This window comes from Rhopalosiphum padi, chromosome 1 (assembly GCF_020882245.1).
Source record: "Rhopalosiphum padi isolate XX-2018 chromosome 1, ASM2088224v1, whole genome shotgun sequence".
Taxonomy (NCBI): Eukaryota; Metazoa; Arthropoda; class Insecta; order Hemiptera; family Aphididae; genus Rhopalosiphum; species Rhopalosiphum padi.
In genome coordinates this window covers 26458267-26480893 of record NC_083597.1, presented here as the reverse complement: position 1 = coordinate 26480893, position 22627 = coordinate 26458267, and the positions used below count along the sequence as shown (strand labels likewise).

The 22627-nt window shown below is 26.5% G+C and overlaps 4 protein-coding genes across 8 annotated transcripts; 2 read left to right on the top strand and 2 right to left on the bottom strand.

Moving 5' to 3' along the window:
* Positions 1–2144: 2144 nt before the first annotated feature.
* On the top strand, positions 2145–11278 carry LOC132931519 (constitutive coactivator of PPAR-gamma-like protein 1 homolog). The gene is made up of 17 exons (XM_060997432.1): positions 2145–2391; positions 4350–4591; positions 4665–4837; positions 4907–5335; positions 5393–5698; positions 5776–5979; positions 6057–6213; positions 6632–6758; positions 6833–7073; positions 7374–7677; positions 7756–8045; positions 8107–8232; positions 8300–8403; positions 8602–8685; positions 8741–8817; positions 9509–9602; positions 9668–11278. The coding sequence occupies exons 2-16, from the start codon at positions 4360–4362 to the stop codon at positions 9589–9591; spliced, it is 2937 nt and encodes a 978-aa protein (XP_060853415.1). The 5' UTR covers positions 2145–2391; positions 4350–4359; the 3' UTR covers positions 9592–9602; positions 9668–11278.
* A 2016-nt stretch (positions 11279–13294) lies between these two features.
* Positions 13295–15848, bottom strand: LOC132918466 (N6-adenosine-methyltransferase non-catalytic subunit). Of its 5 annotated transcripts, none has more exons than XM_060979703.1 (7): positions 15782–15848; positions 15486–15569; positions 15115–15411; positions 14717–14890; positions 13983–14192; positions 13752–13924; positions 13295–13653 (listed from the first exon to the last, which is right to left on the bottom strand). In XM_060979703.1, exons 2-7 carry the CDS (start codon positions 15549–15551, stop codon positions 13410–13412), a joined length of 1164 nt encoding a protein of 387 aa, XP_060835686.1. In that variant the 5' UTR covers positions 15552–15569; positions 15782–15848; the 3' UTR covers positions 13295–13409. The 5 variants fall into 5 exon arrangements, with proteins under 5 accessions (XP_060835686.1, XP_060835688.1, XP_060835684.1 ...); XM_060979705.1 differs by lacking the exon at positions 15782–15848 and adding an exon at positions 15743–15761; XM_060979701.1 differs by lacking the exon at positions 15782–15848 and adding an exon at positions 15703–15721.
* A 286-nt stretch (positions 15849–16134) lies between these two features.
* LOC132918465 (serine/threonine-protein phosphatase 5) lies at positions 16135–17893 on the top strand. The gene has a single exon (XM_060979700.1). It carries the CDS (start codon positions 16329–16331, stop codon positions 17808–17810), a length of 1482 nt encoding a protein of 493 aa, XP_060835683.1. The 5' UTR covers positions 16135–16328; the 3' UTR covers positions 17811–17893.
* LOC132918467 (ELL-associated factor 2) lies at positions 17881–22423 on the bottom strand. Its single transcript, XM_060979707.1, has 6 exons — positions 22122–22423; positions 21422–21656; positions 21130–21348; positions 20862–21000; positions 18175–18358; positions 17881–18110 (listed from the first exon to the last, which is right to left on the bottom strand). The coding sequence occupies exons 1-6, from the start codon at positions 22228–22230 to the stop codon at positions 18034–18036; spliced, it is 963 nt and encodes a 320-aa protein (XP_060835690.1). The 5' UTR covers positions 22231–22423; the 3' UTR covers positions 17881–18033.
* Between the last annotated feature and the right edge of the window lie 204 nt (positions 22424–22627).

Genomic DNA, 22627 nt, shown 5'->3' with positions numbered 1-22627 from the left:
TTTTAGAAACAAAAAAAACCATAATGTATTGCAAATGCATAATTATAATTTTATATTTATAGGTAGTATTATATTATTATTATATACACATTAATTAATAATTAAGCGTTAATCTTCAAATTAAGGTATGAAATTATCAACAATATTGACATAATTAAAGTTTTAAAAATTATAATGAATAATAATTATTAAACATACATATTTTGCTATGAATTGCATAATTATATAGTTGATAGCATTTTGCCCAATATAATTTTTACTATAAAATTAAAGAAAATTAGAATAGTTCTTGTATTATTCTTCCATTTCATTATCATAATAAAACTGTTAACTTACTTTGTATAATTTTTAGCCCTGAATTTCTTGTATGATTCAACATCTAACTTTTTAAGCATATCTAAAGTTTTACGAATAATTTTTTTTTTATTATTTTAATTAAATTATGTTGTTATACAACTTCACGTGAAACATTCAATGGTAAATCATCTGAATCTACAATTCCTTGAAGCAAACTTATATACTATGGCAATAAATTGGTAAATCCATCTGTTATAAATACTCTTCTGACATACAGCTTAATGTTATCCGTTACTGTGTTAAATGGTTGTGTGGATGGAACAAGTACTAATGGACACCTGACTTGGTACTTAACCCACAACAAAAACTGTTAATTGATAAAACCGACTGTTCTGTGGTTCAATAAATTATTCCATATGCACACAAGCCAAACTGCATAACTGAAATAAATATCTTCCTAAGATTACCCACCCTAAATATATTGATTTTGTTAGATAAATCTTGATAATCTTATTGCTGCATTAGTATAAAATTAGTTACTACTGGAAGTCTGTATCACTATTAATATTAATCCATTTTTTTTTTAACATTTATTATTTAATACATAATCTTTAATTATTATTTTACAATAATTGTGTGTAATGGAGGGATTGAGGTAACATGGCTTAAGTGACAGGTGATAAGAAGCCACCTATTGGAGGCACTTAAGGGTAGGAGTTTGTTTGTAGTACATTAGTAAGATAGAACAAGATTGAATACAAAGATAAGAGGGAGGGAAGTATAATCATTTTAGTTTAGCAGGTCTCGACATCAGGTAAGTTTGAGCCGCCTTCTGGGATCACCAGGAATAGCATTGGTGGATTGTTAGTTAGGATATCAAGGGATTGTGATGGTTGTGAAATTTTGAGTGTAAGCTTTTATAGAAGGAATTTGTTTTTTAAGTTAATGTGTTGTGTTGTGATATGAGTAGATAATATAGAAGGTGAGAGCGGTTACTTAAGGCAAGCCATTTGATATAGGTATGAGTTAGCCCAAGTTAGTCGACGGTCTAGGTATAGGCCTAGGTAATGGATGTTTCGGGTGAATGGGAAAGGTACATTGTTGAGGTAGACGGGAGGGCTGACATTTTGTCTTGAGTGAATGTACAATGAATGGATTTTGTTTCATTAACTTTTATCCTTCAATCTTTATACCAGGTTGGTAATAGATTGAGATGATTTTGGATGAGGTTTGAGGTCATATCAGGATCGTAATAGATGACTAGAAGAGCCTTGTCATCGGCAAAGGCTTCAGTTGTAGTGCTGGGGATGGTAGGTTGATCTGAGAAGAATTGATTAAAAAGTAGAGAGGTGCTGTTACAGATCCTTGGGGTACACCAGCATGAATTGATTAGGTTAGATTCAATCAATCCATTTACCGTCACAAAAATGTGCATCTGAATATCTGATGAGTTATAACAGCTATTCGGAAAATAACACGAGACAATAAACGGAATTATTTAGTACGCGAGCTATTTATAATAAATTAATAACGTTATAACTTTTAATGTAAGCCACAATAATACTTTACTTATTATGACCATCGATTATTTATATAGGGTCTGTGCTTATAACTACAAAAATCACATATTGTAGAAAGTAGAAAATAATAAAATAGTCATTCAAATTCGAAAACTGATGAATGGTTACTGGCTTACTGCCTGACTGATTCAGAAATTAGAAATGTTCAAATGTAGTGGCGGGCAAGTATATGGGTATTATCAAAATTTGTTTTTCTTCCACGCGGACAAGTCGTTTTATTCCCGGCATTTGCGCGTGCGCAATTACCATTTCAGTAATTCACATTAATCGACATTCGAGTATTCGACTAGCCGCCTCTGGCCCGTTCGTTAATGTTATATAGCATTTATTTTTATTATTTTGTATTATTATTATCGTTGTATTTAGTTCCAATTTAATCATTCGTTTTGTTTTCTGTTATGTTCTTAATATAAGTTAGTTCCTACTCTGTTGTATCGATTTGTTAAATGTGTTATGGTTTCACTCGATCGCGGTATTTGATCGCTTCTCTGCAATAATAGTTGAAATATCGCAGGTAAGATTATTATTAGTAAATATATATTTGTTAATTGCCGGTCTACGAAGAAGCCATCTTGTGGCAACGATTTGTATTTAAATTTATTTATAACAAAGCTATAATTCTAATCTTACAGTATTTAGTACTTAGGTAATAAAATCAATTCATAAAGTTTCAGATTTATTTTATTTATGTACCTGAACTTTGAAGTCATAATCAATTTAATTCCTATCTAGCTATATAATTTACAATAAATGCCTGATTTAATTTAAATACATTTTCTGTGATCAAATTATTTTAATAGAAATAGATTTTTAATCGGAATAAAATATCATATAATAATATCTGATTTTGGAAATATAACTTTTTTTACTTTTTATTCTCTAGGGAAATGGTATGTAGTGATGAAAGATTGCCTATGAACCTATGAGTATTTATTTAATATTAATTATTATAAAATAATATTAAATAGCTTATCATGTCGCTATTACTTTCAATTGTTTATTTATGAATTGGTCCTTATGAGGTTGTAACTAATACAAATATTGGTGAATATTATTATAAATAAAATTTAAAAAAACACATTTTAGGAGGACATTATGCCTTCATGTATTTTTTCCATCTTTTAAATACACAACAGCACATTGTTCGTTCAATTTAATCCATTTAACTTAGTTATTTTATGTATAATATATACATTAAATAATTGTAAATATTCTATAAAATTTAAAATGCTCATAATTCGCAAAAAAAAAAAAAAAAAAAAAAATACATATATTAGCCCTTACATTTAAATTTGATAATTTCCCAATAAATAATTCCAAAAATTTAGACTAAAAAAATAATCCTTTAATAAAGATTATGTTTAATACATAAAATTCTATTGTCAGTATAAAATAATAAAATTAATTGTATCATATTTTTAGTCTTAATATAGAATTTTTCAATAATATACCTCCAATAAATAATTCATAATCTACTAATTTATAATATCTAGGTATAATTATTTTCATAAATTTAAATATGTATCTATTTTTAATGTATACATTCTAATTATATATGTATTTAATTGTTCATATAAGGTATTTCATTTTAGATTTTGTACGGTCTGCTGAAAATTCATTTTTATTTTTTTTATTTAAAATGCATGGACATTTTTATTACACTATGTATAGTATTTTATATATGGTCCCTTTAAAAACAGCTTTTATTACTCCTTTTTGCTTTCATAAATATTTATATTTAACATATTCGGACAGAAACAATAAATTACCTTTTTTATGAAACATATCACTGGATAGTACTGTATACACAGATTATGATAAAATTCTATATTTTCTTAATATAACATATATATACCTTTTTGTTTATTAATTAAGTTAAATATTACTCTATTGTTTTTTAGGCCTGTCCTATAACTTATGTAAAAATAAAACTACATTAATCATAAAGTTAAAACTTTCTTAATATCCATTACATCTGTGGTTGTTATATATCAGTTTTTGTACATCACTATCAGATTTCATAGCAATTTTTTTCTATTTTCTATTTATAATAATATTCAATTTTATAATATTTCATACATATGGGATTATTTTTGGGGGATTTAAATATTGTTGTTCCATTTAAATTGGATTTATATTATTAAATAAATATTTTTAACGTTCTAATGATAATTTAGCATTTTAAATAAAAAATTTGAAAAGTGTTTCTTACAACTTACAATGTTAGTAGAGTTAATTTTCATATTAAGATCTCAATTATCTTGTAAGAATTTATCAATGCTTATTAAAATTGTCTAAGTTTTTTAAAATAATTCTGAATTTTATTAACATGTGTAATTATAAATTAAATTCAATAATTGTATTATAAATATGACAAACTATTAATGCTTTAAAAATTAATTTTAAAGATATATAATTTATACATTTGATTTTTTAAAAAAAAATGCCTAAATAATATATTGTATTTTCTAGTTAAGTAATAATGGGTGTTGATAAACTTTTGGAATACCTTGACAGTGGAAAAATCGAAGGTAGTTGTGTCAATGTCAATCTTACTCAACTAGGACATACAGTGTCCCAACAGCTTGCTAAGAAAATGGTTGTTAGAAAAGTTCACCAAAATTTAAGTCAAATTCAAGTCTCCAAGGCTCAATTTTGTTTATTGGTAGATGCAGAATGTTGTTTAGATCGATTATATGGAGGGTATTATTCAGGTAAAGATTTTCATACAAATATAATATTGTAGTAAAGTATAAACTTAAATATTTAAAATTGTATTATGTTTAGATTGGGTTTGTGGTGGTCAATGGAACCGAATGGTATCATTCTTAACAAATTTTGTCAATAGTTTAAGACAGTCAAATGTTCATGTTGTGGTATTCTTTAATGGTGCTTTTGAAGATGAACGCTTTAATGAATGGGTTCAAAAACAAGAAGAGACTCGTAACAGGGCTAATGCTGTAAGTTACTTGAATTACATTTATTTTATCAATATTGATTAATGTTTTTTTTTTAATGTTATATTTTAGGTATTACGACATATTGCTGCCAAAGGAACACCACCACCTAAGGTATGGTGGATACCGCCGGTTGGTCTACGGACAGCTGTTAAGCTTTACTTTCACCATTTGAAAATTCCCGTTGTTTGCTCTGTAAAAGACCATCATTTAGAGTTTATTAAGTATTGTAAGCAACATAAATTCCATGGTTTGATGGCTGATGATGCTGAATACTTAGCATTTGATCCACCACGGTTTTTCTCAGCTCATTCTCTCAAACTTACAATGCGACAAACATTAGAAGCCAAAGAGTATATTGTCCCTCAGTTAATAGAAGATTTGAAATTGAGCAAAGATAAATTATGTGCTCTTCTTTCACTTTTAGGCAATTTTGTGTTGCCTCAACCTGAGCTTTATGATTATTATAAACGTTGTGGCATAAATCAAATAATATCTAAGGTATTTCTGTAAATTAAATTGTTATATTATATTTTCTAATAATTCTATTTTATTTAGGTTTCTGGGGAGGAAGTTGTAAAAAAAATAGTAGATTCGCTTCAAAATTTACCTCCTATTAAAAACAATTTGGATGAAATAGCAGCTCATATACTTGGACATAAAGATGATAAACGAGTGCCAAAGTTAAAAAAAAGTATACAATATTATTTAGATGGAACCAAAGATAATGCAATTAAAAACAAAGTTAAAAGCCCAGAAAAAAATAAAAATAATATTAAAGGTAAAATTGATTCATTAGAATTACCAGCTGGAGTAAATGATTTTAAACAATTGGGATCTGAAACCCTTAATATTAATTTGCAGGTAATTTCTTTTAATTCATAAACATAGTACTATTTGTTCTTTTATGTTAACATTATTATAATTAATTATTTTTTAAGGAAAAATTATTATTAGATGATAATTCTGAATCTGGTTCAAATACTTTTCATGTAAACACTCAAACATCTTCATTAAACCAGTTGTCTCCAAATAGATCTGTTGAATTTCATGTTCCCGAAGTTTCTATTGATGTAGTGAATACAGCATACGAAAGGCATACATCTGGTCTTATGTCCACTTATTTATACCATATTTTAATAAAGGTGATTTTTAAACTAGTTTAAATCATATTTTAACTAATAATAGTTAGTTATTTTCTGTTGTGTTTTTATTTATTTAGGCAGAAATAAAACTACCGGTTGTATTAGAAGATGAAATGAATCATGAAATTCCAAACATACATTTATTTTATAGACAAGCTCGTCAAATGGTGTATGGTATTTTGTTTAATCTTCATCATGCCCATTATTTAGCAAAATCAAATAGCAGTCAAAAAGGTATTTTCTTTAATATCCGATTTAGGAAAAATATTAATGAATATATATAAATTAAAGGGTCTTTGACAATATTTTTTCAATGATCAATAGAATTACCTATACTTTTACCATTTTTTAAATTTAATATTAATATAGAACATTTCACAATCTTGGAAATATTCATTTGATAATTAACTTAAACTAAGTTAATAATAATAATAACACAATAAAAAGTAAATTCTCATGATATAAACATAACCATATAATCTTAAGTATATGTATACCTCAGTCTTTATACATGTTAAAATGATAAAAGTTGGATCCAAATTTTTATTGTTGAAGACTAAATATCTTAATACTATATTATAAACCTACACAATATTTTAAATCACAGAATAATTTAAAAATTGAATTGAATTATATTTTTAATTTATTTTAGTTGAGTTGCCAGTAATGCAAGTACGTGAATGGATTAGAGACAAAACGAATATGTATAAACATTACCATTTAGTAAAGGCTGAACCTTTAGGATGGGGTGTTCCTACCGTACATAGACTTTGGTTTGGGTAAGTTCTATGTTTTTAAACAGTTTCTTAAGTTTAAAAAACATGTTTACATTAAATTTTAAATTTTATTTTAGAACAACTCCTGAAGATAATATAAGACGTTTGAGAGCATTTCTTTCTTGTATGCGTTCAGATACTCCTCTTATGTACAACACGGACTATGTTCCTCAGCATACCTTAATCATTGCATGTGTTCTTAGATACATATTGACCTTTACAGAAGTGCCTATTCTTCAAAAATTTGAACTTGATGCACTTATCATAACAGCTGTTGCACCTGAATTATCAAAAAATGAAAACACTCAAGAGTTACAAGTTAGTATATAAAATAAAACATTTTATTTGTGAATACAATAATGCAACATCCATTCAAATTATTGGCACTTCATTGAAAATGCACAGTAAAATTTCTAAATTTTAATTAAGCATTTATTACTAAAAAGATGAAACATCATTATAATATTTTCATATTCAATGTTTTCAATGTTAATTTTTATAGTTACTTGTTAAAGTGATCCATAAACTTGCTTCAAAATAATCTAATACATTTTATTGTTATAAAATTGATGAAATGTTATTTTGCTTGCTAATTAGTAATTTTGATATTACTCTTAGGGTACTGTTAGTGTGAGAGGTGTGCAATTAGCCACACTTTTAATGTGTGGTATTGATACTGCCATGTTGGCAAATGATGCTTGTGGTGCACCATTACCATGGTTAATGACATGTCCATGGATGTATTTTGATGGAAGGTTATTTCAGTATCATCTGGCAAGGGCATCCACAGCAAATAAACTTGAAGATTTATGTGAAAATCATTTTTCACTTACAATTAAAGTTGAAAAAATGAGACAAGCAATTTTAGAGGGGTTGGGTGAACATTTTCAATCAATTTCGCCGTTCCCAGGAACATTTTTGGGTAATGATATAAAATATTTGTAATTTTTTTTGTTCTAAATTACCTATAAATAGATTTTCACTTTCAACACATAAATAGATACAATCTTCAATCAAAGAGGATTGATTCCACCTCAAATTATGAACACTAGCATAGCTCATGCTAATCTACCATTTCCACAACAAAGACTGGGTCGATTGGTTAATCAAAATCCTAATCGTTTTCGAGATATTCAACAAAACAGTAGACAAAGAGGTATCATGAAACAGTCATCTGGTGGACAATTAGAAGTTGCTGGTGCAGTTGTTGGTATATGGGGAGCAAATTATAGTATGGCAGCTACTGGAAGTTCATACATGGGTCGTGGTAATATGCTTCCTGCTCAACATGTAAGGCTTAATATTTTAAAATTATAAAACAATTTATTTAATTAAGAATTGCATATTTTAGGTGATGCCACCCCCTATTGGTAGTCCAAGTTCTTTATACCAACATGATCTCATACCAAGGCCTATGTTTAATACACGTAATTGTTCCAAACCTATTCGAGGCCGTAGTCAAGTATTAAAAATACATGTAATATTAATTTAAAGATTTCTACTTGAAAATTGATTATAATATTATTACAATTTTTGTTCTACAGAATAATAAAAAAAAAAATACTCATAATATTGTAAAAAAAGATAACCATATCAAAAAGGTTCCTTCAAAGGGTCACAGTGTGGCTGCGGTTATTCCTAATTCAAGGTAAATTATTCTATTTATTTTAAATATTGATAAAAAAATCAGTTTTTATCCATTTAAAGATTTTGGTTCCTCTTTCCCTTTTGATCTCGGAACCTTGATAGATTTATTGTAATTAAAATAAAATAATTAAAAAAAAATTAATTAAATACTTTGTAAAGGTACTATTAAAAATTATAAATGTATATTAATTTTTTTTAGTGAAACAATTTCAACTTCAAAACTAACAGAAGAATCCAAATTATCAATATTAAATAAAGAAAATCAAAATATTAAAGCAAATGGGTATTTCATATTCAACATTTTTAGTGGTTTTAAGTTAATTATACATTTTTTTCAGGATTGTCGAGAACATTTTGCCTTTAGTAAATGGAAATTCATCAATTGAAGGACAACTAGGAGATACAAAACTAAAAGGTAGGTTGTATTACTGGTATAAAAATGTTATAAAGATTTTTCTAAGTAATCAATTTAAAGTATATAATATATTAATATATATTCTCATTACAATGAAAAATCTTGTTATAACGAAAGTCATAGAAGTCCCCTGCCGAAAAGCAGGGCTTACAAAGAGATTATTCAAATTTCCGTTATAACAAAGAAAAAATTCGGTCCCCTAGTGGCCTAGTGTGTTGTAACAGGATTTTACTGTATATAATAAATCATGGTATTATGTATTAATACACATTACTTAGTGTTTTTGTCAAAAATTAAATCAACCTACAGTTATAAATTTATAATAGTAAAAATAATAAAATAAATTACTATGAAATATATTTCGGTAATTAAGCTGACAGATGATTTCAGTTCAAAATTGTTATTTGTGTTCAACAAATTTATCATTGAATTAAAATTTAACAAATTGTGACCCACTTGACATCTATTGTTCAGCAACTGTTGTACACATTTAATTTAATTCATATTTGTTGGTGATCCTTAATAATTAGTTGGCAACTTCTTGGTTGAGAAATAATACAAAAATAGATAACGAATCACAGTTTATATTGGTAATGTTTGATACAAATTAAGATTTATTTATTCTTATTTTGTAAAGTCTAAATAAAACTAAAAATTATTTTATATTAAGTTAATATGTATTTGTTTTTAGAAAATTGTGTGTCAAGTTCTCAACCTGAAGATACTTCATCAAAAATCATTCAAAAGCCATCCAAATTGGAGGCTGAAAATTGATTAAATAAAATGTAAGTAATTCAATTACAATTATTTTACAACACTTATTATTATTATTTATTATGTATTTATTTAGAGATGTTTATAATACGCCGACGCCTTGTAAGTTTAAACTAATAACTTATAAGAAGTATCAACTCAAGTTTTTTTTTACTTTGTAAATATTGGCCAATGAAAGATGTTGAAAAATGTGAAGAACGGCACTAAATGTTAGTCATTATTATTAATTTTTACGTATTGTTTTTATGTAGTTTTTATTCTTTATTTTTGTAAATTATTTGCGAAACATTTTGTTATCTGAAGGCGCCCACGGATTATATTACATTATCCGATATGTGAACATCGAAAGACTGATATTTAAAGTGTTGCAACAAACATATCATTGTCTGGTAATTGTTTGTGCAGCCATGGTGATAATAATTAGATATTAACGTTATTATATTTTTAAATCAAATGAAAAAAAATAATATGAATCGTTATTCTTTGACTGCTGTCCAAAAGTATTATTGTCGCGGTGATTGTTTTTAATCATATTTTTGTAATTTGTTAACCCAGATACTTTTATAATTTCATAATACTTATATGATTTTTAATGGCATTTACAAGCAAGTATATGCCTATTAAATATCGGACAATTATAAAAATAAGGGCCGCCAAAAATAATAATAATTTATTTATGTAAAATAATATAATATGTTTTATATTATAATACATAAATATCTTAACAGAGATGTATCTCATCCTGGACAATATTATGACTACTTTAACCCATTATAATATATGACTTATACAAAGAAAAATTAACAATAAAAGCGTTTTGTTTAATTTACAACGCTAAAAGTAGGCAGATATCATATATTAATCTGCTGCCAGAGTAACTTGTTATTATCAACAATTTTCTAACTTTGCTTTCAGAAGTAAAATTTTGTAATAATTGTTAGTGTTTTTGTGTGTGATTAATGATAATTATTTTCACAATTTTACGTTTCTCTATTGAGTATAATTAACTTTTTATTTGTTGTCTTTACAAACAGATAATAAAACTTACATATTTGTTTTCATTAACACTATAAATTAGATTTTTTTCTTAGATTATAATCATTAATTATGTTTTAATTAACAATATATTTAAATCAATATTAATAACATATATGTATTCTATATATTTTAATTTATCTTTCCATATCTTAATAAGTATTTTCAAATACCAATTAATTTTTTTCTCACGTTAAAATTGTTTATAGTAAAATTTTAATAATTATCTTTCAATTATATTATTATTAATCATTAATAAATACATGCATAATTGAATTGCTCTAAAATTATAAATTATTGTCGGCCCTTTAATTTTCAAATTTTATTCACATTTTCATAATCACTCCTTAAATTATAAGTAAACCAATATAATTATATCATTTCAACAATAATATTTTGTAAGCATTAGATGTAAGAAATTAACTGTTGTAAAAGTTGAAAAAATTGATTAATTATTCTTTTTATGTTTTTTTATTTTTTTATTTTGATCATACATATATAAATGTCATAATTTCAGAATTATCCTATCATGTATCTATTCAAAAAAATTTCAATGTGTAATTCATGTTAATTAAATGGTATGTTTTAAATATAGATAAATGTATTGATGTTAATCTGATTCAATATTAAATAAAATTATATTATATATTCATTGAAGTGATTATGTATTAAATGTATTATTTAACTAAAAAATGTTGTTATTATTGTTGCTTAAGAGGATGCCAGTGTAGTATTTGTTATCTTTCTCTAACCCACGCGGAACATAGCAAATTTTACGTTCACAAAAATGATTATAACCATATTAATTTTTTAAATTAGACTGAAATGACCTATTATAAAATTTAAAGATTAGAACATTATCTAGGGATTCTCTTAGGCGTTTTATTATATTTTTATTTTAAAGCTAGTTATGAGTTTTTTAAGATGTATAAACAATTTACAATTTTTAAATACTCATAACTCGATTTAAAATAAAAATATAATGAAACGCTTATGAGATGCCCAAGACAATGTTCTTAGCTTTAAATTCTGTCATAGGTCATTTCACTCTAATTTGAGAAATTAATATGGTTATAATCATTTTTGTGAACGTAAAATTTGCTATGTTGCGCGTGAGATAACAAATACTACGCTGGCATCCTCTTAACAATATTATGTACAGTTTACTTTAACCTATACGGCTATTGGGCTATACATTTTATATTCTATTGGTGATTTATGTTATATTCACTTGAAATTATCTTATTTCATGAAATGGGAACTGTTTTTTCTACTTAATGAATTATTTAAAATTATGGATAATAAGTGGGTTTCTTTTCACGAATTTGAATCATAAATTTAAATCAGTACTTTTTTTTTTAATTTGGAAAGGTAAGGAAAGGCCAAGTTTCTAAGTCTAAACCAGTTTTTGAGTAAATTGATTTTTTTTATAATTCAAAAATGAATAATAGCAGACTTGAACTATTCAGTATGTACATTATAATTGTGTATTCTATACATAATATAGTTTTCAAAATATTTTGACTTTTTGATTTAGTTATAGAAAATTGAAATTTTAATTTTTTTTTTAAATGTTAATAAAAAATTTATGATTGACTAAAAATGTATTATTTCAATATTTTTTATAAGCATTTAAAATTTTACTAGAAAGCCAAATTAATTTTTTATGAGAATTTGAAATTTAAGATCTTACAACATAAGATTTTAACCTATGTAATAAATATTTTTTTTTTAATGATTTTTGGTTTTTATTGTTATTCAAAAACAAATATCAATAGATACTTGAAATTTTTATAGTGTTTATATTATCATTATTTTATATATATATGGTATAAATTTCAACATTTTTAACTCATTAATACATTATATATAGGCACAATTTTTTTTATATTAATATGGATATAATTATATATTTAAGTGAAGAATAATTATTTTACTATAATTTAAAAACATTAGTTGGGACTTAAAATATTTACCTATATATATTATGAATTCAACAAAAAGAATTTCAAAAAAAATTATGATATATTTTATTTTTATACTTATGAGCAGATTATTCTACACAACAAATACAATTTTAATCACCTTAATTAAATATTTAAATTTACAATTTACAATTAAAATTACAATATAAATATTGAGGAAACTATAAATATAATCACTTTAGAGATAACAGGAACTTCATAAAGATCAACATTGTTTAAGAGGATGTTATATGCTTTTATTGATGATATTATCATTTTAAAGTGAGTTATAGCAATGTAAAATATCACAACTTTAAAATGCTCATGAAGTCATGACTTACTTTTAAATTACAATATTAATAAAAGCTTATGGATATCTTAGATAATATTCTTAAGTACCTTAAATTTTTTAATATGTAAATTAACTCTAATAAAAGCTAAAAAAAAATGTGTTTCTTAGGAGATAAGATCTATTTTTATTATATTTTTTTCTATGACCTACTATTTAGTATTTACACATAAATATTTTAAAAAATCTAGAGTAATATTGTATAAAATAGAAAAAAAACTGTCTAATATAAATTAGAAAGGTTAAAAACAGTTCAAAAATACAGTACTTAAAAGTTCAAGTGGCATTTGAAAATTGATATTTGAGCAAGATTAAACACCTATAAAAACCGAGGAGAAAGAAAGTACAAAATGTATACTCTAGTATAACTTAAAAATATTTTATTCATACATTTTTATTATAAAGTTGTTCAAGTTTCACTGATTAGTAAATCTTTCTAATTAGCAGTCTTACATAAAAAAAAATAATTATTAAATTCTTCCTCTACCTCTATTCATACAAGGGTTATTTTTTCTTATTCCTATAGGCATTTTACATTTAGGTGGAGGCGACTTTGGTCTAAGTACCTCAATACGGTCAGTACAACCAGTTGTTAATTGACCATTACTAAAATATCCGTTATACATTTCTGTGTTAAAATTAGAATTAGTCAATTCAGGTCCTAAAGTAAGCCATCCTGGACGTATAGTACTGTCTCGACCAAATAAATGTAATCTAAAGGAAAAATCAACAGTAATAAAAAATTTAAAACCATATAAATAGTATAATAATTTTTAAATCAAAGATTTTACTATATTTATTAGATAAAATACCTTCTTTTTCCTAGGCAAAAATGTTCAATTATATGGAATATTTCAACAGGTTTTTCTATTGAACCATGTTCATTCTCTTCACTAATAATCAAATCAATATCAACATTAGCGTGAATATAGTCACCGTCTGTAGATCGACGAACTGTTCCTTTAATGCCCATCAAACAATGTTCCTAAAATCCATAAAATCAGTTAAAATAAAATGACTACAATGGTGTAATAATAGCCAACCTTAGTGCGTTGAAAAACAGCATTTGGTTCTAGGTTTTTTGAATGTCCAGGATTTTTAGAATTTGTTCGAATCCAACAAATATCTTCACATCGTCTAAAACCCCATCGACGTAAACAATCACGACCTTTATCCAAACCATCAGATGAACCACACCAGAGAAAAATAAAACTACGGTTAGCAGCTAATTCACCTAATTCTAGGTCCATTATCTATTCAAATTATAAAAAGATGTATATTTATTATGTTTATGTATAACATACAGTAAATAAGATATATTTAATTATGAAACTCGTCAGATAATATAAATTATAACATTTATAATTAAATATAAGGGAAAAAAATAAAATGTACTAAATAGTAAATAGGAGAAAGAACAACTCGGGCTAAACAAATTAAATACTTAATTTAATTCATACATCTATAATATTTTACAAATATTTTACTAATATATAATGCTTAGTACAATTCATAAAAAGGTATTAAGGCAAATTCTTTTTAAGGCTATAATTGTTGTTCTTGTTCTATACGGTATATTTGGTTGCTAACGAGTAAATAATAAGCAAAGATTAAATAGAGATTGAGAAAATTGAATAATAAGTTTATTTAATTTTTAAGTAGATGCACTGCTACAACTTAGATGTACCCAAAATAATTGAGAGGTATATTATTTATTTATAAATAAGGATTTCAGATGGTTATAATTTAATGTAAAATAATTATTAAAAAGGCTAACCTGTTTCCAATTCCATAATTTTGTATTGGTTACTCCTAGTGTCCTTTGATATTCTTCAAGTGGTGGTTCAATAAGTATGACATCAAATTTTATGTTTAATGATTTTAAATTATATGTGCTTAGGTCGCATTTCAGAAACATTGGAGGAGTAGCAGTTTGTTGTATAAGTTCATCCTATTAAATAATTCAAAGTATGTTAAGTAAATATTTTAAGGAAATGTTTAAAGTATCTTTTTTTAATTTACAATAACTATACTATAGAAAATAATTTGACATTGGTACACAATATTTGGAAACTTATAAGTATTAATTTCTAATATAAATAAAAAGTTTAACAAGTTTAACTATAAACTATTTAGTTTTTAAAACTCAATTTTAATTTTTTTTTTTAATGATACCTTTAAACGAATCAATTCCCTTAGCTTAGGATATTCTTCAAATCTGTCAGTAAGACCCACATCTCTAATAAAATTTTGTGGGCGTTGACCGGTATCAACAAAATGTTGACAATAATCATTGTGAGGATTTGATGATTGTGTACCTTTGAGAAATGTTGACGAATCATTGTATGTATGTTCTGGGCTCTTTGGTTGGGCATTAACTTTATTTATTACTTTACGAACAGAACTCATTGGTATACCCTCTCTATGAGTATTCAAAGCTCGTCGTAACTGTTGAACGTCGGAAAACCCTAGCTACGAATAACAATTAAAAAAATATATATATCACGAATATATATTTTTTAAATAAATTATTTTTTTAAGTTTACCGTTTTGGCCAATAATTTCTTTCTTATTTTAGATTGTTCTTTTAACATTTTCAATGTTTCACTCATGATTGAGATTTTATATTTCTAAATAAAGACAAAATAAATTAAAATAAATATTGTTATCAATTATTATTAATATAATCTATTGGAAAAAGTATATAACAAATTAAATTATTAATATAGTTATAGTCTATTGCCGGACCAATTCACCATTTACCATGAAAACACAGAATAGCGATTACCTATTTAAAATTTACCTATAATCTATTATCTATAATATTATATAATGTATATACCTATATTTTAGGTATTTTATAATTATTTATGATTATTATGATTATGATTTATTATTTAAGATTTCATTTTTTTTTTATTTATCACGTGTTTACCGTTTATCGAGAAATTGTTTAGATTGTTGCCAACATAATTTTAAGTTAATATTTTCAGGAATTATTTAAAATTGTATTCCAAAATTATTTCCTATAAAAATGTAAATGCTTGTATCAGCCATCAGATTATTTCGTTAAATAAATAAATTATAATATTCTTTAAGAGATAATAATAAAAATAGTAAAGTTGCGAATAAGTTTTAACTATTGTAGTTAATATTTTGATAAGTATATATATCACGTGTTTATCACGAACACACTGTAATTTTTTTTATTAATAAATAAACAAAATACAATTTTATTCTCGCTTAAAATTACCAATTTTCCCCAGTAAGTACTCGAGTAGTGAATATTTGTATTAAAATCTTTTATTTTTTTTTCTGAACCCGAATTTGTGTTTGAATTATTAAATTGTTCCTTTTAGTTTTGTTGTTATTTTATAAAATTTACTGAAATGAACGGCGAGTGCAAGTTGGATTATCGCGAAGCGGATATCACCCATGCTGAGCGGATGAAAGAAGAAGCTAATGTTCATTTTTCCGCTAAACGTTATGCCGATGCTATTGATTTCTATTCCAAAGCAATTGCGATGTGTGAAAGTTCGTCGACGAAACCTCACAATTTCGCCGCGTACTATGCAAACCGTAGCTTCGCTCATTCCAAAACTGAAGCATACGGTTACGCCTTGGCCGACGCAACAAAAGCTATACAGCTCGATCCTAAATACTTAAAGGGATATTATCGTCGTGCAACAGCGTATATGTCGCTCGGCAAGTTCAAAGAAGCGCTAAAAGATTATGAAGTGGTCGTGAAGGCGTTGCCCAATGACAAGGACGCTAATCGCAAGTACACTGAATGTAATAAATTGGTAAAACGATTGGCTTTTGAAAAAGCCATATCCGTAGAAGACACCAAAAGCGTTTCCGAACAAATAGACATTGAATCGATGAAAATCGAAAATGATTACAGTGGACCATGTTTAAATGATGGGAAAGTCACACTCGAGTTCATGAAAGAACTAATTAAAACTTACCGAGAACAGGGTAAGTTGCATAAAAAATATGCTTACAAAATACTGTTGGATGTTAAAAAATATTTAGAAAAACAACCAACTCTTGTTCATATAAATATTAAGTCTGATGAGAAATTTACTGTATGTGGTGATATTCATGGCCAGTTTTACGATCTGTTGAACATATTTGAATTGAATGGTTTACCATCAGATACAAATCCTTATTTGTTTAATGGTGATTTTGTCGACCGAGGATCATTTTCTGTTGAATGTATTTTCACCTTGTTTGGATTCAAGCTTCTTTTCCCTGATAAATTCTTTATGTCTCGTGGTAACCATGAAAGTGTTACTATGAATAGAATGTATGGATTTGAAGGTGAGGTTAAGTCTAAATATTCAGTTGAAATGGCTAACCTTTTCACAGAAGTTTACAACTGGCTCCCGCTTGCCCACTGCATCAACAGACGTGTTTTAGTTATGCACGGTGGTTTGTTTTCTAAAGATAATGTTACTTTAAAGGATATTGAAAACATTTACCGAAATAGGCAACCACCAGAAGAAGGACTGATGTGTGACATGCTATGGTCAGATCCTCAAGATGCTCCAGGACGTTCTCCAAGTAAACGTGGTGTTGGAGTACAATTTGGACCAGATGTCACCAAAACATTTGTTGAACTTAACAACTTAGATTATATTATCCGTAGCCACGAGGTCAAAGCTAAAGGCTATGAAGAAGCACATGATTCTAAATGTATTACTGTGTTTTCTGCTCCAAATTATTGTGACACAATGGGTAACAAAGGAGCATTCATCACACTAGAGGGACACTGTCTTAAGCCAAAGTTTACTACATATACTGCTGTACCTCATCCACCTGTGAAACCTTTAATGTATGCAAACTCTTTAGTAAACTTGTTCTGTTAGCCGAATGAAACTTTTTGTAATTTATATACAAGTTATTCTTGTTGATTTGTTTGCCTTACTCAAAATAAAGTACATTTTTGTAATTATTTTTATTTTTAATCAAAAGAGATTTAAGTAGGTTTAAAAATACATAATCATAAGAATTTTTTTTATTGTTGATGCACGACTGAACGGCTTCGATTTGGGGTATTTGGTATTCAATTAAATCGCCGCAAAATGGCAGTCAGTCTGAATCTGTTTCGGAAAGTTGAAGATCTTCATCTAAAATACGTCCTGGATCTACTAGACGACCTTTAAAGCCTAAAGTAAAGGTAATAATATGTAATAATGAAATTGTAAATAAACTTTAAATAAATTTTAGTACCATTAGTGTTTGGAGAATTAAAAATGGGTGAAGGGTGTTTTTCTACGGTTTTTTGAGAAACAGGAGGAGGAGGAGGTGTTGTTGAATCATCACTGTCGCTGTCTGATGAACTACTTGATCCAGAATCACTAGATGATTCGCTAAGTTCTAAACTTCTAGCTGCAGGGACCAAATCGTCATAGGACTAAAAATTCAAAATAATTAATTAGTCATAAATAGCAAAATAAAAACAGAAAATAGAAACACATTAATTATATAAAATACATATCAATATTTACATTTTATTTTATGTACCTTAATTATAAAAATATATCAGAAAATAACATAATAAAATTTACAAGCATTGTTAAAATATTGTCAAATTATTATTGTCTGGTACAATTAAAAAAGAAACATATATATAAAATAAATATAAATTATATAAAATTGTTCTTTGTTTTAATATTAATATTACACAATATATAACAGGTATGGTTGATTAAAAATGAGATTACTGGCTGAAAAGAATGCAGTGTCATGAAGTAATTCTTGACTACAAATACTTAATCTGTTTTGGTCAATTATTTAACAATTTTTGATTTGGACACTAAGCACAACATGTCAGACTTATGTAAAAGATAACAATGTAAATTTAAAATAATAAAAAATGTTGTTAGATTAATAAATCTTTAGATAGATTGTTATAGTTTTGTTGACTAAAACGTATAGTTTATTAATTATTCATATACCAGTCTTTGTGAAATAAAAGTGTTGTGAAAGGAAGGAGAAATTGGAAAATATCATATATTCGGGACATCTTAATGGATCAAGATAATGTCCATAATTTTTTTCTGTGTTTCTTAGTACTCAACCCACCCCTCTCACTATATTTATTAGATCCAACACATTGTACATTTAATTTATTCCCAAAAGTAAAGGCTGCGTTAAAAATACCTCATTTATTTCAAAAAAAGTATTATAAATAATACATACAAATAAGAAAAAAAAATGTAAATTTAGTAAATGCAATATCTATTTTTTAATTTTAATTTTAAATATTCTAGAAGATTTTGGTACATTTATAGTTAGCGCTTAGCAGATTAGGGCACCAACAAAGCTAAAAATAAAACAAGTTTAGTGATAATAAATTGTACTATAAAATACTTCTAATACATTTCAGGTATCTATTAGATTCTTTAATTTAAACTACTTATTAACTACTAAATTTGTAAATTTTTGTGATACAAATATAAATTTTCAATTGAAGGTATATTTTTTTATCATAAGCGATTACTTAATTTAATGGAACCAGCAATGTTTTATAAAAAATAGTAAAATGTATGGCAATTAATAAGATTTTATTTGAATAACATAAATTAAAAGAAGCAATATTTGTTTTTCTCTGATATATACCCCATTTGGAAAATTTATGTTCTGCAAAACCAATCTTGTAATGTTGGAATGAATTAGTTTATTTTCAAACTTAAAGTCAAGAACTTTATCTAAGTTTGTATACTGTCTTTTCTTAACAGTATTTAAATTTTTCTGGAATATGAGGGTATTTTTAAATTTTAATATTTTGCATACTCATAACTTGCATAAAAATTAAAATATATTAAAGTCAAGCATATTACATAGATAATGTTCCTCATTTTAAGTTTAATAATACACTGATTCACTGTAATATTAAAGATAAAACACAATATTGGTTCTAGTGAACACAAATTATCAATACCCTATTTCAAAAGGGAATAATCACTTTTCGCACATACCAACTGATCGCTCCGGCAGTGGCAAGGCCAAATTTCCCCCACCTTGCTAGCTAATATTTGCCGAAGACAACATATGAACATTTATGACTAATATTCTTAATTAGTAATATTATTATACTTAATTTTGGGACCGCCCAATAGGATGGGTCATTGGTGGAAGATGAACAGAAATGGACAACAATCGGTTGGTCAACTGATTATTCTCTTTTGAGACAGAGTATATGTTGCGTGCATTAGATAAAAATAAATAGTGCACTGACATTATCTTAATTAGATGATGAGAATTAGATTAAGTTTATGATTTAAAAATAAAAATGTTTATGAAAAATAGTTAAAATATTTAATAGTTATTGATAATAGAGCTCAATATTGTTATATTTTTTTCAAAAAAAAAATTTGAATATGTATATAGATTATAATCTACTGTGCTTTTTTCCAACATAATTTTAAATAGTTTGGACTAATAGTCTGGAACAGTGAAAGGGTTAAAATATAAAAATATTTTTTAAAAAAAATGATATATTTCTATCTTTATTTTTTTTAGTGTTTTCACACTTTTTTGAATGACAACAAACATTTTTAATTTCATATTCTGAAAGAAAATATTTTATGGAGTATTTCGGTACATAAAAATTTAAATTTCAGATGTGTAGCTTATAAGATAAGTATTTTAAATTTAGGTGATTAGAGTATAGGACCCCCCGTCCACACATCTCATGGTATCTCGCAAAACATTAGTTTTACTTCAATCACCTTAATTTTAAATACTTACAAGTCATAATTAAAAATTTACTATATTACAACTTATAAGTGTTAAAAAAAAAACTAGTTTTTATCTATTTTAAAAAATAATATACACTATTTTTTATTCATATGTAATTATAGTATTTTTGTATTTTATAGCGTGTAGATAAAAATATTATAATGAAAACTTACTTCTGTTTTAATATCGGTCTTAATGTCCGTTTTGATATCAGATAACGAAAAACTGGGATGTGCTTGGGAATCAAACCCAGTCATTGAGCAATCATCATCATTTAGTAATGGAAGACTGGAAGACATTGGAGATTCCGACCTGTAATAAAAGACATTCAACATTTTAAAAGAAAAATCACATTTTTTTTATATCATTCTTGAAAACTTTTAATAGTATAAATTAAATTATTTAAATTACTATTATTATACTCTTGGGCTTTATAATTACATGAAAAATTGCGGCGATTTATTCATATGTTGAGCATTATTTGGTGGTGACAAATTTGCCACTTTAGGTGACTGAGAAGCTTTTTTGGGTGATTTTTTAACTTGTTTTTTTTGTTGTATTTTGCCTTTCAATCGTTTATCTACAGTAGCTGTCCTATTTTTTTCAGACAAAACTGGATTAATCTGTACTATAGGTTTTTGTGGTTTCTCAACCGCATTTCTAAAAATTGTTTATACATGTTATTACATATCAATAATTAATTAAATTTTGATAAATTATAGGTAATATTTACCTGGTTGATTTGAGTTGTACATTAGTAGTGAGTTTTTCTAATGTTATTTCTCCAGTCGTATGATCTATAATGAGAACACATTCTTTTGTGTAATCTTTGTGCGACCCTTTATAGACTGTGTGTGCTGCACCAGCACCATCAAAGTTGGGTAATGAAACTGTAACTTCACGATTTGCCGAACTTATGTCAACACTAGCTGGTTTGTTTATATCTACACTTGCAGGTTTAAAATCATCTGAAAATGATTTTTTAGAGTATTGTGAAATGGGTTCATATATTTACAATATAAATTTTAATTTCCAGATGTAATATACACACTTTAGAAACTTGTTTTTATCAGTGTTTTAATCCTTTTTTAATCTAAACACTATTATAAAATACTCGCTTTTAAAACCATGTGCGTAAAAATGGATATTCCTTATAATCTAATCCATACGCATCATGTATGCGTTTAATTAAAATAATATTTTTTAGGTCCATCAATTAGTTTTATCTAATAGCTTTCGTTTGCCTTAGCTGAAGTCACTGAAGATGTATAATTTTAAGCATACTATAAGAGCATTCTTTTCTGGGATTAATTAAATAAGATATCAAATGAGATCACAATTTTAACCCCACACAACGTTGGTAGTAAGTAGTTACCTATTGGTCAGTATTGATGAAGGTAATCAATTTTATATTTATGAAAGTATTAACTTACATCGTAACGTATGGAATCCAGGACCTTTTCCGGAAAACGTCGAGCCGAGTTTAAGTTCGGCTGGCTCGCTGCCGAATGATTCCAGTGAATCAAATAATTCATCGTCCATTAGATACGTGTCGTTTACAAACGAAAGAGTTGAAATGAACAATCCACTAAATCAGTTCAGCGAACGATTCTACAATCTCCACTCACCGAATATGTCAATGGTCGTGCTAAGGAATCACCTAAACGTTTCATGACAATACGGAACGGACACGGTGCTATTGATAAGCACAGAGCGGTCGTGTCGATACTTCCGTTATCCAGTGTAACGTTGTAGTGCGCGCGGAACGGAGCGTATCAGTAACAATTGACGTAGAAATTCTGTGTTGAATTAATACGCGACAACACTCCGCAGTCAGATAACAACTGTTATCAGTCACAAGAACGGCCTCGAAAACTCGAAAATAACTACATTTTGCTTGCCATTGTATGTCATATTGCCATTATTAATTATTATTATT

Bases quoted from the DNA above. Each gene is read 5' to 3' on its own strand.
- LOC132931519 (XM_060997432.1), top strand. From the start codon at position 4,360: ATGGGTGTTGATAAACTTTTGGAATACCTTGACAGTGGAAAAATCGAA. The intron at 5,336-5,392 runs GTATTTCTGTAA...TATTTTATTTAG, and splicing joins TAAATCAAATAATATCTAAG to GTTTCTGGGGAGGAAGTTGT. The intron at 8,686-8,740 runs GTATTTCATATT...CATTTTTTTCAG, and splicing joins CAAAATATTAAAGCAAATGG to GATTGTCGAGAACATTTTGC.
- LOC132918466 (XM_060979701.1), bottom strand. The intron at 14,891-15,114 runs GTATCATTAAAA...ATTATTTAATAG, and splicing joins GGGAATTGATTCGTTTAAAG to GATGAACTTATACAACAAAC. The intron at 14,193-14,716 runs GTTAGCCTTTTT...TAATTTGAATAG, and splicing joins AATTATGGAATTGGAAACAG to ATAATGGACCTAGAATTAGG.
- LOC132918465 (XM_060979700.1), top strand. From the start codon at position 16,329: ATGAACGGCGAGTGCAAGTTGGATTATCGCGAAGCGGATATCACCCAT.
- LOC132918467 (XM_060979707.1), bottom strand. From the start codon at position 22,230: ATGGACGATGAATTATTTGATTCACTGGAATCATTCGGCAGCGAGCCA. The intron at 21,349-21,421 runs GTAAATATTACC...AACAATTTTTAG, and splicing joins GTACAACTCAAATCAACCAG to AAATGCGGTTGAGAAACCAC. The intron at 21,001-21,129 runs GTAATTATAAAG...CTTTTATTACAG, and splicing joins AAATCGCCGCAATTTTTCAT to GTCGGAATCTCCAATGTCTT.